We start from the raw sequence: 14,964 nt of genomic DNA on the forward strand, positions 1-14,964 counted from the left end.
AGACATGGTATCAAGACCTTGAGAGATATTATGCCAGCGGGTGTGCTCCTCTCTTTTGCTCAAATTTCTAGATTACATGAGCTACCGGGGTGGATGTATTTCCGCTACATCCAACTCCGCCATGCGGCTAGGGCCCAATTCCCCGTTCCTCCGGTTCTGCAACTTGATCCTGTGGAGGACCTTTTGTCTGGCAGCGATTTGGGGAAGCCTCTTTCTGCACTGTATGGAACTTTATTGACTACTGACTCCCCACAAATGGATAGGCTCTGGAGGGTGTGGAAAACGGATATTCCTACTCTGGAGAGGGAGGAATGTCTGGAGGCAGGTCCCAGATTGGTGGTTGCGGCTGGGGATAAACTGATACAAAAAGAAATTCTCCACAGAGGATATTTTACCCCGGTGCGCTTGTCTAAAATGTATCCTGATAGAGATCCACACTGTCCTAGGTGTCGGATGCTTTTGGGCACATATATGCATATGTTTTGGGAGTGCCGTGCCTTGTCAACATTCTGGTCAGAAATATATGAGCAACTTAATGTTAGGCTGGAATTGGAGGTCCCTAGGACACCGGAGTTGGCCCTGGGCCAATTCATGAGGATGAGCAGAGGCCACATCACAGTAAACTCCTGATCTCGTATCTCATGTTTTATGCCAAAAAGGAGATTCTATGTAGGTGGTCCTCCTCGTCCCCCCCCCCCCACTATATCGTCATGGGAAGATAAGGTTAATGCTGCCCTACCTCTATACAAATTGACATATATTAACAGAGGTTGCCCATGGAAGTTTGATAAGGTGTGGGCGTCTTGGACAAATTAGTAAGGAGAGCTGGATGTCCTGGGGTTTCCCTCCTCCCGGCTATACAGTTAGATGGCTTTGCCTGGCTTAGTTCCCCTCCTCCCCCTCATCTTTCCCTTGTCTTCTCCGACCTCCCCTCTTGTTTATTTTTCCTCCTTTCTTTTTCTCATGTAGATGGGTTACTGGTGCTCCGGGAAGAAATGTGATATACATAATACCTTTCAATGTGACAATAAACATAATGTAATATGGTAGACAGCCAAGCAATGTAAGATGTATCATAGCTGATGTACTGTATTTTGTTTTAATGTGGAACTACTCGTGTACTTCACTTTTTGACTGTATTTTTCTCCTTCAATAAAGCACTCCTGATTGTTAAAAAAAAAAAGAGTTTTCCATTCATCACGCTCAGTTGGGGATTGGTCAGGGCTCACACACAAGCTGCCTGCCTGATGTAATCCTTATCAACCAATAATGTCATTGGTTGTTAGGATGCTGGTGGCTGGAAAGTTGTAATGGTGCACACTGAAACCAGTGGCTTTGTGTAACTAAAAGACAGGCTTCATACACTCAATGCAAACTTTTGGGTAATTTTCATGCATTTGGCCAAGGCACTCCTGAAGAAACCTGAAGACACCACATTTAGGGTTGCCACATCATCCCTTTAATCCAGGACACATATTCATTACACGGGTTCTGATCCTGATTTAATGCAGATGAGGCACCAAGTGAGTTTAATTACCACCTTAATCAGCCACAGAACCCGAGTAATTAAAGTGTGTCCTGAATTAAAGGGATGGTGTGGCAAGCCTAACCCCATTGTGCCGGGGCACCCAGGCTGGAAAAGGCTGGTCTATGCTGTTCATCTTTCTTCAAATGAAAGCTTCCTCGCTGTAATGTTGATTCATTTTTAGTAAAGATAGGTGAGATTTTCTCTTCTTTGTTTTCTAGAATAGCATTTTATCTGTGATAGTTTTAAAAGCACAATGGGGTCTACTTTTAATATTTTTTACAAAGATTCAGAACAAGTATTATTCATTTTCCAAAAAACACATCAGAAAAGCGTTTGAATCTTGGATTAAAGTTGTGTGAGATCTCACAATGTAAAGCAAAGGCTTGATCTTGTCTTTGTAAGCATCCAGTCCTGCAGAGCATCGCAGATGGCCGGGATAATGTAGATCCAGGAGAAGTTCCTGCCCCAGCTGTGCCCTTTGCTCCAACCACAGGGGGCGCCCTCCTGAATCTTCATTAGTCTAGCCCTGGGGAGGTCACTGACGTGGAACACATACGTTTATGAAATCTCTTATTTTCAGCATGTAATTGTTATATGTTTATTCTCTTCTTCCATCTCAGAACAAAGAACAGCCATGAATAATGAAACTCGTCATTTAAAGACAGGTTTTTACTTTGTGGGAATTTCTGGGATTCCTGAAGTTAAGATTTTCCTTTTTATTGTCTTCCTTTGTATGTACATAATTACATTAGCTGGAAACATCTTCATCATACTGGTCTATAAATTAAGTCCCAACCTCCACAAGCCCATGTACTTCTTTCTGGCTAATTTTTCTGTTTTAGAAATCTTTTACATTTCATCAACTTCTCCCAAAATGTTGTCAGATCTTCTATCGGAGTGTAAATGGATCTCTTTCTATGGATGTGCTGCTCAGTTGTACTGCGTCTTGTTTTTGGCCGGCACTGAGTTCTACCTTCTTGCAGCCATGTCGTATGACCGATATAACGCCATATGTCAACCACTTTTATACACCATCAATATGAACAAGAGAACCTGCGTTCAGCTCATTGCCGGGTCATGGATTATCGGCGCGTCAAATGCTTTAATCCACACCATGTTCACGTTCTCCGTCCCATTCTGCAATTCTCATAAACTTAACAGCTTCTTTTGTGATGTCCCCGTATTATTAAAGCTGGCCTGCAAGGACACGTGGCTCAATGAACTTATCGTGTTCATCTTTGGTGGAGGAATGACTTCTGGTTCACTTATACTGACAATAATCTCTTATGTCAAGATAATATCAACAATCCTGAACATTAGCTCAATGTCCCGGAGGAAGAAAGCCTTCTCAACCTGTACTTCTCACCTAATAGTGGTTACAATCTTCTATGGCTCAGTCTTCTTTATGTACTTGAGGCCCAAATCAAGTTATGGAAAGGATGAGGACAAGTTGGTTGCTGTGATGTATACGGTCATTGCTCCTCTGTTGAATCCATTTATTTACAGCCCTCGAAATAAGGAAGTAAAAACTTCTGTTCAGAAAATATTTTATCAGATTTTGTCCAAGTTTGGCCATATTAATGAGAAACAGGGATGAGTCTTGATGAGTAAATCATTGGCTCTATGGAGAACAAAAAGTGGTGCCCACTCCATTACTGATTACCATCGCCTGTATTTCTGCCAAGGATTTACTTCAGGGTTTACTTCCTCTTTTTTCCCCTGCAAACTAAAAGCATAATGGGCTAGTATGCATCGCATTGCATACTAGCCCATTATGTGACACTTACCTGCAAACGAAGCCCTCGCTGTCCCACTGGTGGCCGCATCCACCTTCGCCCCTCTTCCTTCTGGGGCCCATGGACTCCGGCTCTGTGACTGACCGGAGTCATGTGATGTCACTCACGCGCATGTGTGCGGGAGCTGTCAGTCACGGCACTTGCTAGAGAAGAAACAGCACGGAGGGTTGTTTATTCACAGCGCATGCGCCAATGACATTGTGAACGCACTACAAGGTAAATATCTCCTAAACGGCGCACGTTTAGGAGATATTTACAGTACCTATAGGTAAGCCTTATTATAGGCTTACCTATAGGTACAACTTCCGCATTAGGGGTATACAACCACCTTAAACTTGCCTCTAATGCCCTGTACACACGTCTGGTTTTCCCATCGGAATAAACTCTGAAGGTTTTTCCAACGGAGTCCCGACGGAATTCTGCTCAAGCTGTCTTGCATACACACGGTCACACCAAATTCCGACCTTCCAGAATGCAGTGACGTAGAACACGTACAACGGGACTAGAAAACAGAAGTTAAAAAGCCAGTAGCCAATAGCTTCCGTCTCGTACTTGCTTCAGAGCATGCGTCGTTTTTGGTACGTCGGAATAGCATACAGGCATTCGGTTTTCCTGATAGGAATTGGTTCCATCGGAAAAATTTAGAACGTGTTCTCTTTCTAGGTCCGTCAGAATTTTCGATGTTAAAAAAAAGTCCAATGGGGCACACACACGATCGGAATAGACGATGAAAAGCTTCCATCTGACTTTTTCTGTCGGACATTCCACTCGTGTGTACACGGCATAACAAGAGCTTGCCTTAGGGTTATTGTAGTTCTTTACCCTGCCGTGCTCCATCACCAGATCTCCCTTCTCAGCAGCGCAGTCTATATAGACCAGAGGTAGGCAACTTTTGAGAGGTGGAGATCTACCTTTTTAAAAAAAAAAATAACTATCAAGCCCCCAATAAAAAAACAGCATGACAAACACAGTGTATCACAGTAGGGTCCTCTGCCCCCCCTCCAACAAGTAGTGTCCTTTGCCCACCTTCACATCACCCCCACACAGACACCCACACACAGACACAGACACACAGACAGACAGACACAAACACACACAGACGCAGACACACACAGACGCAGACAGAAACACAGACACACACAGACACACAGACACACACAGACACAGACAGAAACACAGACACACACAGACGCAGACACACACAGACGCAGACATACACAGACACACACACACACAGACACACAGACACACACACACAGAGACACACACACACACACGTGTTTTATGAAATCAGTAGGTCTGCATGCAAGATCATAACTTTGACCCCATTGCTTGATAAAAAAAAGTGAGCACGGTTTTCATTGTGTCAGGGGCATTGCTAGTATTGCTAGTATTGTAAAAAGCCCAGCGTATCTTTGGGACCAGCAATTAAAAGACTAATGCTGCAAGTATAGTGTGCCAGGATAAACAGTGAGTGTGGCAAAATTGTGTTAATGGTGGGAGGGTCTAAAGGGGCGTGATGAAATAAAACAAGGTTAGTCTGTCCCCAGTATAATCCTTCCCCCGGGTCAGTCTGTCCCCCATAATAATCTTTCCAGGTCAGTCTGTCCCCCAGTATAATCCTTCTACCTCCCCCCAGGTCAGTCTGTCCCCCAGTATAATCCTTCCACCTCCCCCCAGGTCAGTCTGTCCCCCAGTATAATCCTTCCACCTCCCCCCAGGTCAGTCTGTCCCCCAGTATAATCCTTCCACCTCCCCCCAGGTCAGTCTGTCCCCCAGTATAATCCTTCCACCTCCCCCTAGGTCAGTCTGTCCCCCAGTAAAATCCTTCCACCTCCCCCCAGGTCAGTCTGTCCCCCAGTATAATCCTTCCACCTCCCCCCAGATCAGTCTGTCCCCCAGTATAATCCTTCCACCTCCCCCAGGTCAGTCTGTCCCCCAGTATAATCCTTTCACCTCCCCCAGGTCAGTCTGTCCCCCAGTATAATCCTTCGACTTCCCCCCAGGTCAGTCTGTCCCCCAGTATAATCCTTCCACCTCCCCCCAGGTCAGTCTGTCCCCCAGTATAATCCTTCCACCTCCCCCAGATCAGTCTGTCCCCCATAATAATCCTTCCACCTCCCCCCAGGTCAATCTATCCCCCAGTATAATCCTTCCACCTCCCCCAGGTCAGTCTGTCCCCCAGTATAATCCTTCCACCTCCCCCCAGATCAGTCTGTCCCCCAGTATAATCCTTCCACCTCCCCCCAGATCAGTCTGTCCCCCAGTATAATCCTTCCACCTCCCCCCAGATCAGTCTGTCCCCCAGTATAATCCTTCCACCTCCCCCCAGGTCAGTCTGTCCCCCAGTATAATCCTTCCACCTCCCCCTGGTCAGTCTGTCCCCCAGTAATATCCTTCCACCTCCCCCAGGTCAATCTATCCCCCCAGTATAATACTTCCACCTCCCCCCAAGTCAATCTATCCCCCAGTATAATCCTTCCACCTCCCCCAGGTCAGTCTGTCCCCCAGTATAAACCTTCCACCTCCCCCCAGGTCAGTCTGTCCCCCAGTATAATCCTTCCACCTCCCCCCAGGTCAATCTATCCCCCAGTATAATCCTTCCACCTCCCCCCAGGTCAGTCTGTCCCCCAGTATAATCCTTCCACCTCCCCCCCAGGTCAGTCTGCCCCCCAGTATAATCCTTCCACCTCCCCCCAGGTCAGTCTGTCCCCCAGTATAATCCTTCCACCTCCCCCCAGGTCAGTCTGTCCCCCAGTATAATCCTTCCACCTCCCCCCAGGTCAGTCTGTCCCCCAGTATAATCCTTCCACCTCCCCCCAGGTCAGTCTGCCCCCCCAGTATAATCCTTCCACCTCCCCCCAGGTCAGTCTGTCCCCCAGTATAATCCTTCCACCTCCCCCCAGGTCAGTCTGTCCCCCAGTATAATCCTTCCACCTCCTCCCAGGTCATTCTGTCCCCCAGTATAATCCTTCCACCTCCCCCCAGGTCAGTCTGTCCCCCAGTATAATCCTTCCACCTCCCCCCAGGTCAATCTGTCCCCAAGTATAATCCTTCCACCTCCCCCCAGGTCAGTCTGTCCCCCAGTATAATCCTTCCACCTCCCCCCAGGTCAGTCTGTCCCCCAGTATAATCCTTCCACCTCCCCCAGGTCAGTCTGTCCCCCAGTAAAATCCTTCTACCTCCCCCCATGTCAGTCTGTCCCCCAGGATAATCCTTCCATCTCCCCCCAGGTCAGTCTGTCCCCCAGTATAATCCTTCCACCTCCCCCCAGGTCAGTCTGTCCCCAAGTATAATCCTTCCACCTCCCCCCAGGTCAGTCTGTCCCCCAGTATAATCCTTCCACCTCCCCCCAGGTCAGTCTGTCCCCCAGTATAATCCTTCCACCTCCCCCAGGTCAGTCTGTCCCCCAGTAAAATCCTTCCACCTCCCCCCCAGGTCAGTCTGCCCCCCAGTATAATCCTTCCACCTCCCCCCAGGTCAGTCTGTCCCCCAGTATAATCCTTCCACCTCCCCCCAGGTCAGTCTGCCCCCCCAGTATAATCCTTCCACCTCCCCCCAGGTCAGTCTGTCCCCCAGTATAATCCTTCCACCTCCCCCAGATCAGTCTGTCCCCCATAATAATCTTTCCACCTCCCCCCAGGTCAATCTATCCCCCAGTATAATCCTTCCACCTCCCCCAGGTCAGTCTGTCCCCCAGTATAATCCTTCCACCTCCCCCCAGATCAGTCTGTCCCCCAGTATAATCCTTCCACCTCCCCCCAGATCAGTCTGTCCCCCAGTATAATCCTTCCACCTCCCCCCAGATCAGTCTGTCCCCCAGTATAATCCTTCCACCTCCCCCCAGGTCAGTCTGTCCCCCAGTATAATCCTTCCACCTCCCCCTGGTCAGTCTGTCCCCCAGTAATATCCTTCCACCTCCCCCAGGTCAATCTATCCCCCCAGTATAATACTTCCACCTCCCCCCAAGTCAATCTATCCCCCAGTATAATCCTTCCACCTCCCCCTGGTCAGTCTGTCCCCCAGTATAATCCTTCCACCTCCCCCCAGGTCAGTCTGTCCCCCAGTATAATCCTTCCACCTCCCCCCAGGTCAATCTATCCCCCAGTATAATCCTTCCACCTCCCCCCAGGTCAGTCTGTCCCCCAGTATAATCCTTCCACCTCCCCCCCAGGTCAGTCTGCCCCCCAGTATAATCCTTCCACCTCCCCCCAGGTCAGTCTGTCCCCCAGTATAATCCTTCCACCTCCCCCCAGGTCAGTCTGTCCCCCAGTATAATCCTTCCACCTCCCCCCAGGTCAGTCTGTCCCCCAGTATAATCCTTCCACCTCCCCCCAGGTCAGTCTGCCCCCCCAGTATAATCCTTCCACCTCCCCCCAGGTCAGTCTGTCCCCCAGTATAATCCTTCCACCTCCCCCCAGGTCAGTCTGTCCCCCAGTATAATCCTTCCACCTCCTCCCAGGTCATTCTGTCCCCCAGTATAATCCTTCCACCTCCCCCCAGGTCAGTCTGTCCCCCAGTATAATCCTTCCACCTCCCCCCAGGTCAGTCTGTCCCCAAGTATAATCCTTCCACCTCCCCCCAGGTCAGTCTGTCCCCCGGTATAATCCTTCCACCTCCCCCCAGGTCAGTCTGTCCCCCAGTATAATCCTTCCACCTCCCCCAGGTCAGTCTGTCCCCCAGTAAAATCCTTCCACCTCCCCCCCATGTCAGTCTGTCCCCCAGGATAATCCTTCCACCTCCCCCCAGGTCAGTCTGTCCCCCAGTATAATCCTTCCACCTCGCCCCAGGTCAGTCTGTCCCCAAGTATAATCCTTCCACCTCCCCCCAGGTCAGTCTGTCCCCCAGTATAATCCTTCCACCTCCCCCCAGATCAGTCTGTCCCCCAGTATAATCCTTCCACCTCCCCCAGGTCAGTCTGTCCCCCAGTAAAATCCTTCCACCTCCCCCCCAGGTCAGTCTGCCCCCCAGTATAATCCTTCCACCTCCCCCCAGGTCAGTCTGTCCCCCAGTATAATCCTTCCACCTCCCCCCAGGTCAGTCTGCCCCCCCAGTATAATCCTTCCACCTCCCCCCAGGTCAGTCTGTCCCCCAGTATAATCCTTCCACCTCCCCCGAGGTCAGTCTGTCCCCCAGTATAATCCTTCCACCTCCCCCCAGGTCAGTCTGTCCCCAGTATAATCCTTCCACCTCCTCCCAGGTCATTCTGTCCCCCAGTATAATCCTTCCACCTCCCCCCAGTTCAGTCTGTCCCCCAGTATAATCCTTCCACCTCCCCCCAGGTCAGTCTGTCCCCAAGTATAATCCTTCCACCTCCCCCCAGGTCAGTCTGTCCCCCAGTATAATCCTTCCACCTCCCCCCAGGTCAGTCTGTCCCCCAGTATAATCCTTCCACCTCCCCCAGGTCAGTCTGTCCCCCAGTAAAATCCTTCCACCTCCCCCCATGTCAGTCTGTCCCCCAGGATAATCCTTCCACCTCCCCCCAGGTCAGTCTGTCCCCCAGTATAATCCTTCCAAATCCCCCCCAGGTCCGTCTGTCCCCCAGTATAATCCTTCCACCTCCCCCCAGATGCTCCCCTAAGGAGTCTTCATTAACCTGGGATCCTCCCATGATCTCTTAATAATAAACAAATTACAGGAAGAGAGTACACTAATAGGATCTGGAGGGGGGGTCTCACTGATAGACACAGAGAGGGGGCTTCTGTTAGAGAGTCTGGTAGAAAGAGCCCCAAGACATACTACAGACTTAGTACAGGAGATGGTCAGAGACTGCGGACATAGTACAGGAGATGATCAGAGACTGCGGACATAATACAGGAGATGATCAGAGACTGCAGACATAATACAGAAGATGATCAGAGACTGCAGACATAGTACAGGAGATGATCAGAGACTGTGGATCTAGTACAGGAGATGATCAGAGACTGCAGACATAATACAGGAGATGATCAGAGACTGCAGACATAGTACAGGAGATGATCAGAGACTGCAGACATAATACAGGAGATGATCAGAGACTGCAGACATAGTACAGGAGATGATCAGAGACTGCAGATCTAATACAGGAGATGATCAGAGACTGCAGACATAATACAGGAGATGATCAGAGACTGCAGATCTAGTACAGGAGATGATCGGAGACTGCAGACATAATACAGGAGATGATCAGAGACTGCAGACATAGTACAGTGATGATCAGAGACTGTGGACATAGTACAGGAGATGATCAGAGATGGCAAATCTAGTACAGGAGATGACCAGAGACTGTGGATCTAGTACATGAGATGACCAGAGACTGAGAATCTAATACAGGAGATGATCAGAGACCAGAGTACAGGAGGTGATCAACTATCAGCAGTTTATAGCTATACTGTTCATAAACAGATCAGGGTTAGGATAACAGTCAACAATCAGTCTATGGGGAGAAGGACCTACCTAGCCAGCAGGCTCACCACCCGCTCTCATTGTTTCAGGGATGGTGCCCTCAGGTCCAGGTTCAGGGCCTTCAGGGGTCCAGGTGCGGGGCCCTCAGGCATCAAGGTGCGGGGCCCTCAGACATCAAGGTGCGGGGCCCTCATGGGTCCAGAGGCAGGGCTCGCAAAGGTCTCGGGGCGGGACTCGCAAAGGTCTGGGGGCGAGACTCGCAAAGGTCTGGGGGCGAGACTCGCAAAGGTCTGGGGGCGGAGCTCGCAAAGGTCTGGGGGCGGGGCTCGCAAAGGTCTGGGGGCGGGTTTCGAAGAGGTCCGGAGGCTGGCTCTCAGCGCTCCTACTCCGTTCTCAGCTCTGAGCATACAGGCTGAATGGGGCGGGGTCAGAGCTGCAGTGGAGCTCCCGAGCTGGCCTAGGAATACAGCAATGTTTTTCTGTGCTCGGGTTATCAGGAGACCAGACCCCAATTTGCGGGCAGCACGGGCTCAAGGGGCAGCTACTTTGGCGGGCCCCTGACCATGACAGGGCCCAGGGCAGCTGCCCCTTTTGCCCTGCGTTAAGAACGGCTCTGAATGGCCCTAAAATTGTGTCAAAAGTGTCTGATGTGTGAGCCGCAATGTTGCAGTCATAATAAAAATCGCTGATCATCGCCATTACTAGTAAAAAAAATACCATAAATCTATCACCTATTTTGTAGACGCTATAAATTTTGCGCAAACCAATCAATATACACTTATTGCGATTTTTCTTACCAAAAATATGTAGAAGAATACATATCGGCCTAAACTGAGGAAAAAATTCGTTTTTTTATATATTTTTGGGGGATATTTATTATAGCAAAAAGTAAAAAATATAGCTTTTTTTTCAAAATTGTCAGTCTTTTTTTGTTTATAGCGCAAAAAATAAAAACTGCAGAGGTGATCAAATACCATCAAAAGAAAGCTCTATTTGTAAAGAAAAAAAAAGGACATCAATTTTGTTTGGATGCAACGTCGCACGACCTCGCAATTGTCAGTTAAAGCGACGCAGTGCCGTGTCGCAAAGAGTGCTCTGGTCAGGAAGGGGGCAAATCCTTCTGAGGCTGAAGTGGTTAATGGAAGGCTTCAGGCTGGAACAGAAGCATCAGCAGCTTCCTGAAGTGGCAAGATGGCTGCGATTCCAAAGAGCACTTCTCTCGGTTGGGTGATGACTAGGGATGGGCCGAACACCCCCAATTCGGTTCGCATCCAGAACATGCGAACAGACCGAAAGTTCATGCAAACATTCGAACACCGTTAAAGTCTATGCGATTCGAACGTGAGAAATCAAAAGTGCTAATTTTAAAGGCTTATATGCAAGTTATTGTCCTAAAAAGTGTTTGGGGACCCGGGTCCTGCCCCAGGGGACATGGATCAATGCAAAAGAAAGTTTTAAAAACGTCAGTTTTTTCAGGAGCAGTGATTTTAATAATGCTTAAAGTGAAACAATAGAAGTGAAATATTCCTTTAAATTTCGTACCTGGGGGGTGTCTATAGTATGCCTGTAAAGTGGCGCGTGTTTCCCATGTTTAGAACAGTCCGAGAGCAAAATTACATTTCTAAAGGAAAAAAAGTCATTTAAAACTGCTTGCGGCTTTAATGTAATGTTGGGTCCTGGCAATATGGATGAAAATCAGTGAGACAAATGGCATGGGCACCCCCCAGTCCATTACCAGGCCCTTTGGGTCTTATATGGATATTAAGGGGAACCCCGCACCCAAATTAAAAAAAGAAAAGGTGTGGGGGCCCCCAGGCCCTATATACTCTGAACAGCAGTATACAGGCGGTGCAAACAAGACAGGGACTGTAGGTTGGTTCTTAAGGTACATTTTGAAAGTGTAGTTCCAGCCAAAAAATCTATTTTTAAGCTTTTTGGAAAACATGGGGAGGGGTTATCACCCCTGTAACATTTGTTTTGCTGTCTGTGCCCCTGTTCAAAAGATTTCACCTCACTTTCTGTCCCAATGACAATTGGATTTTGAAAATTTGGGGTTTTTAGGGAAACAAGGATTAAAGGATAAAGCATCAATGGAGACACCTTTTTCCCATATTAACTCTAACAGGAGAAAATTCCCTTCCTAGGGGTAGATTTCCTCTCACTTCCTGTTGTCTCCTTCCATTCGTAAGTAGGAGTCGTTTGTAAGTCAGATGTTTGAAAGTAGGGGCCTGCCCTATATACTATACAGCCTGCCCTATATACTCTGCAGAAATTTGGGCCTTAGGTGTTGGTGGTAAATAACACTGTAAGCCCTCACAGTTAATCTTGGTGGGTGCTGGAACGGGCCCTGCTGTGAATTATTATATTAAGAATTGTAATTACATGCCTCTGTTGAACAGGGTCAGAAAAATTGGGTCTTAGGCAGTGGTGGTGGTGCCACAACACTGTAACCCCTCACAGATACTCTAGTTGAGCGCAGGAATGAGCCCTACTGCAAAATACTACAGCGAAAATTGTAATTACGTGCCCCTGTTAAACAGGGGCAGAAAATTTGGGCCTTAGGCACTGGTGCTGGTGTCACAACACTGCAACCCCTCACAGATATTCTAGTTGAGCGCAGGAATGAGCCCTGCTGCAAAATATTACAGCAAAAATTGTAATTACATGTCCCTTTTTTAACAGGGGCAGAAAAATTGGGCTTTAGGCGGCAGCAGTGGTGGTGGTGCCACAACACTGCAACCCCTCACAGATATTCTAGTTGAGCGCAGGAACGAGCCCTGCTGCAAAATATTACAGCAAAAATTGTAATTACATGCCCCTTTTTTAACAGGGGCAGAAAAATTGGGCTTTAGGCACTGGTGGTGGTGCCCAGAACCAAAAATGTTCTTAAGCCGCGTACACACAAGCGGAATGTCCGACAGAAAAAGTCAGATGGAAGCTTTTCATTGTCTATTACGATTGTGTGTAGGCTTCATCAGACTTTTTTTTTCAAAAATTCTGACGCACCTAGAAATAGAACATGTTCTAAATATTTCCGACGGAACCAATTCCCATCAGGAAAACCGATCGTCTGTATGCTGTTCCGATGGACCAAAAACAATGCATGCTCTGAAGCAAGTACGAGATGGAAGCTATTGGCTACTGGCTATTGAACTTCCTTTTTCTAGTCCCATCGTAAGTGTTGTACATCACCGCGTTCTTGACAGTCGGACTTTGGGTTGTACCGCTTGAATGGAATTCCGTCTGAGTTCTGTCAGAGAAACCTTCGGAGTTTATTCCGATGGCAAAACCGGTCGTGTGTACGTGGCATTAGAAGCTATCAACATGAACATTGAGGAGGAATAGGATAGTCACTCAGCATAACAGGATAGTCACTCAGCATCGGCATAGGCAGTCTTCAAGGGATCTCAAATTCATAAAAAAATGAATCGGTTACATCAGCATCAGGTGCTTGGTAGCTGGTGATCCAAGACTGATTCATTTTTATAAAGGTGAGCCGATCAACTGAGTCTGTGGACAGGCGCACTCTGTGATCAGTTACAAAGCCTCCAGCAGCACTGAATGTGCGTTCAGATAGAATGCTGGATGCAGGACAGGCCAGTAGCTCAATTGCATACTGTGCAAGCTCTGGCCAGTGATCCATCCTCAAGACCCAGTAACCCAGTGGATTTTCGGTAGGAAAGGTCTCCAAGTCTGATCTTGCCCCAAGGTATTCCTGCGCCATGTAAATCAGATGCTGGCGATGGTTGCTGGAACCGACCTTGGGGCTGTGGACTAAAAAAATGTCTGAACACATCGGTCAGATGGCCACCTTCTCCACCGCTCCTTTTGTGACTTACCGAAGCCTCAGCAACACGTTGTCCAGGAGGACCAGGAAATTGCAACCTCCCAGGCTCTGGAAATGCATTGCACAAACCTTTCTGCAAGGCCTCCCCGAAGATGTTTCATCCTCTGCTCCCTCTGCAAAGGCTGGATAAGCTCTGCAACCTTACCCTTGTAACATGGATCAAGGAGGGTTGCCAGCCAGTACTGATCCCTCTCCTTGATACCATGAATCTAAGGGTCCTTCCGCAGGCTTTGCAGGATCAGGGAGGCCATGCAGCGTAGGTTTGCTGAGGCATTCGGTCCAGAGTCCTCTGGGTCACTAAGGACGATATGATCCCCGGCCACCTCCTCCCAGCCATGTACAAGTCCATGGGTTTCTTGGGACTGTAAATGATCCCTTGAAGACTGCTGCTGATGCTGATTGCCAGGGTTCACCTCCATGTTGACACAATCCTCCACCTCTTCCTGTGTGATAGGCGGGCCTGCAGGAATACTGTCTGGATAAAGGGGGCCTTGAGAGGTAAGGAAGTCCTCCTCTTCCTCCCTCTGTTCTGCCTCGAGTTCCCTGTCCATTATTCCACACAGCCTGTGCTCCAACAGGAAGACAAGAGGGACAGTGTCACTGATGCAAGCACTGTCACTGCTCACCATCCTCGTGGCCTCCTCAAATGGTGACAGGACAGTGCATGCATCCTTGATCATTAGCCACTGACATGGCGAAAAAAAGCCAAGCTCCCCTGACCCTGTCCTGGTGCCATACTCGCACAGGTACTCACTGATGGCCCTCTGCTACGTGTGCAGCCACTGCAGCATTGCCAACATTGAGTTCCACCTGGTGGGCATGTCACAGATGAGGCAGTTCTTGGGCAGGTTGCATTCCTTTTGAAGGTCAGCCAGCCGAGCACTGGCATTATATGACCAGCAGAAATGCCCACAGACTTTGCTGCCTGCCTCAGGAGATCCTGTAAGCTCGGGTACCTGCACAAGAACCGCTGCACAACCAAATTAAGGATGTGAGCCAAACAGGGAACATGGGTCAAGTGTCCCTGTTGGAAGGCGGAGAGGAGGTTGGTGCCATTGTCGCAAACCACCATTCCTGGCTGAAGCTGGCGCGGCGTCAACCACCTCTGAACCTGCCCCTGCAGAGCTGCCAGAATCTCTGCACCAGTGCAGCTCCTGTCCCCTAAGCAGACCAACTCAAGCACCGCATGGCAACTTTTTGCCTGAGTGCTTTCGTAGCCCCTAGAACGCCTACGGAGCACCGCTGGTTCCAAGGATAAATCTGCACAGGAAGAGGCCATAGAGGAAGAAGAAGAGGAGAGGGTGAAGGAGAGAGGTGTGCTAAAATCACCACTAGAGGTCGACCGATATATCGGCCGGACGATATTTGGCTTTTTTTACTTAATCGGCATCGGCCGATTGTGATGATAA

At 48.9% G+C, this 14,964-nt stretch overlaps 1 protein-coding gene across 1 annotated transcript; it reads left to right on the plus strand.

Moving 5' to 3' along the window:
• The first annotated feature begins 2,162 nt into the window (after positions 1-2,162).
• Positions 2,163-3,125, plus strand: LOC141109937 (olfactory receptor 5G29-like). The gene has a single exon (XM_073601190.1). The coding sequence runs from the start codon at positions 2,163-2,165 to the stop codon at positions 3,123-3,125; it is 963 nt and encodes a 320-aa protein (XP_073457291.1).
• Positions 3,126-14,964: the final 11,839 nt, after the last annotated feature.

This window comes from Aquarana catesbeiana, linkage group LG10 (assembly GCF_042186555.1).
Source record: "Aquarana catesbeiana isolate 2022-GZ linkage group LG10, ASM4218655v1, whole genome shotgun sequence".
NCBI lineage: Eukaryota > Metazoa > Chordata > Amphibia > Anura > Ranidae > Aquarana > Aquarana catesbeiana.

Excerpts from the sequence above, each read along its gene's own strand:
- LOC141109937 (XM_073601190.1), top strand. The coding sequence starts at position 2,163 with ATGAATAATGAAACTCGTCATTTAAAGACAGGTTTTTACTTTGTGGGA.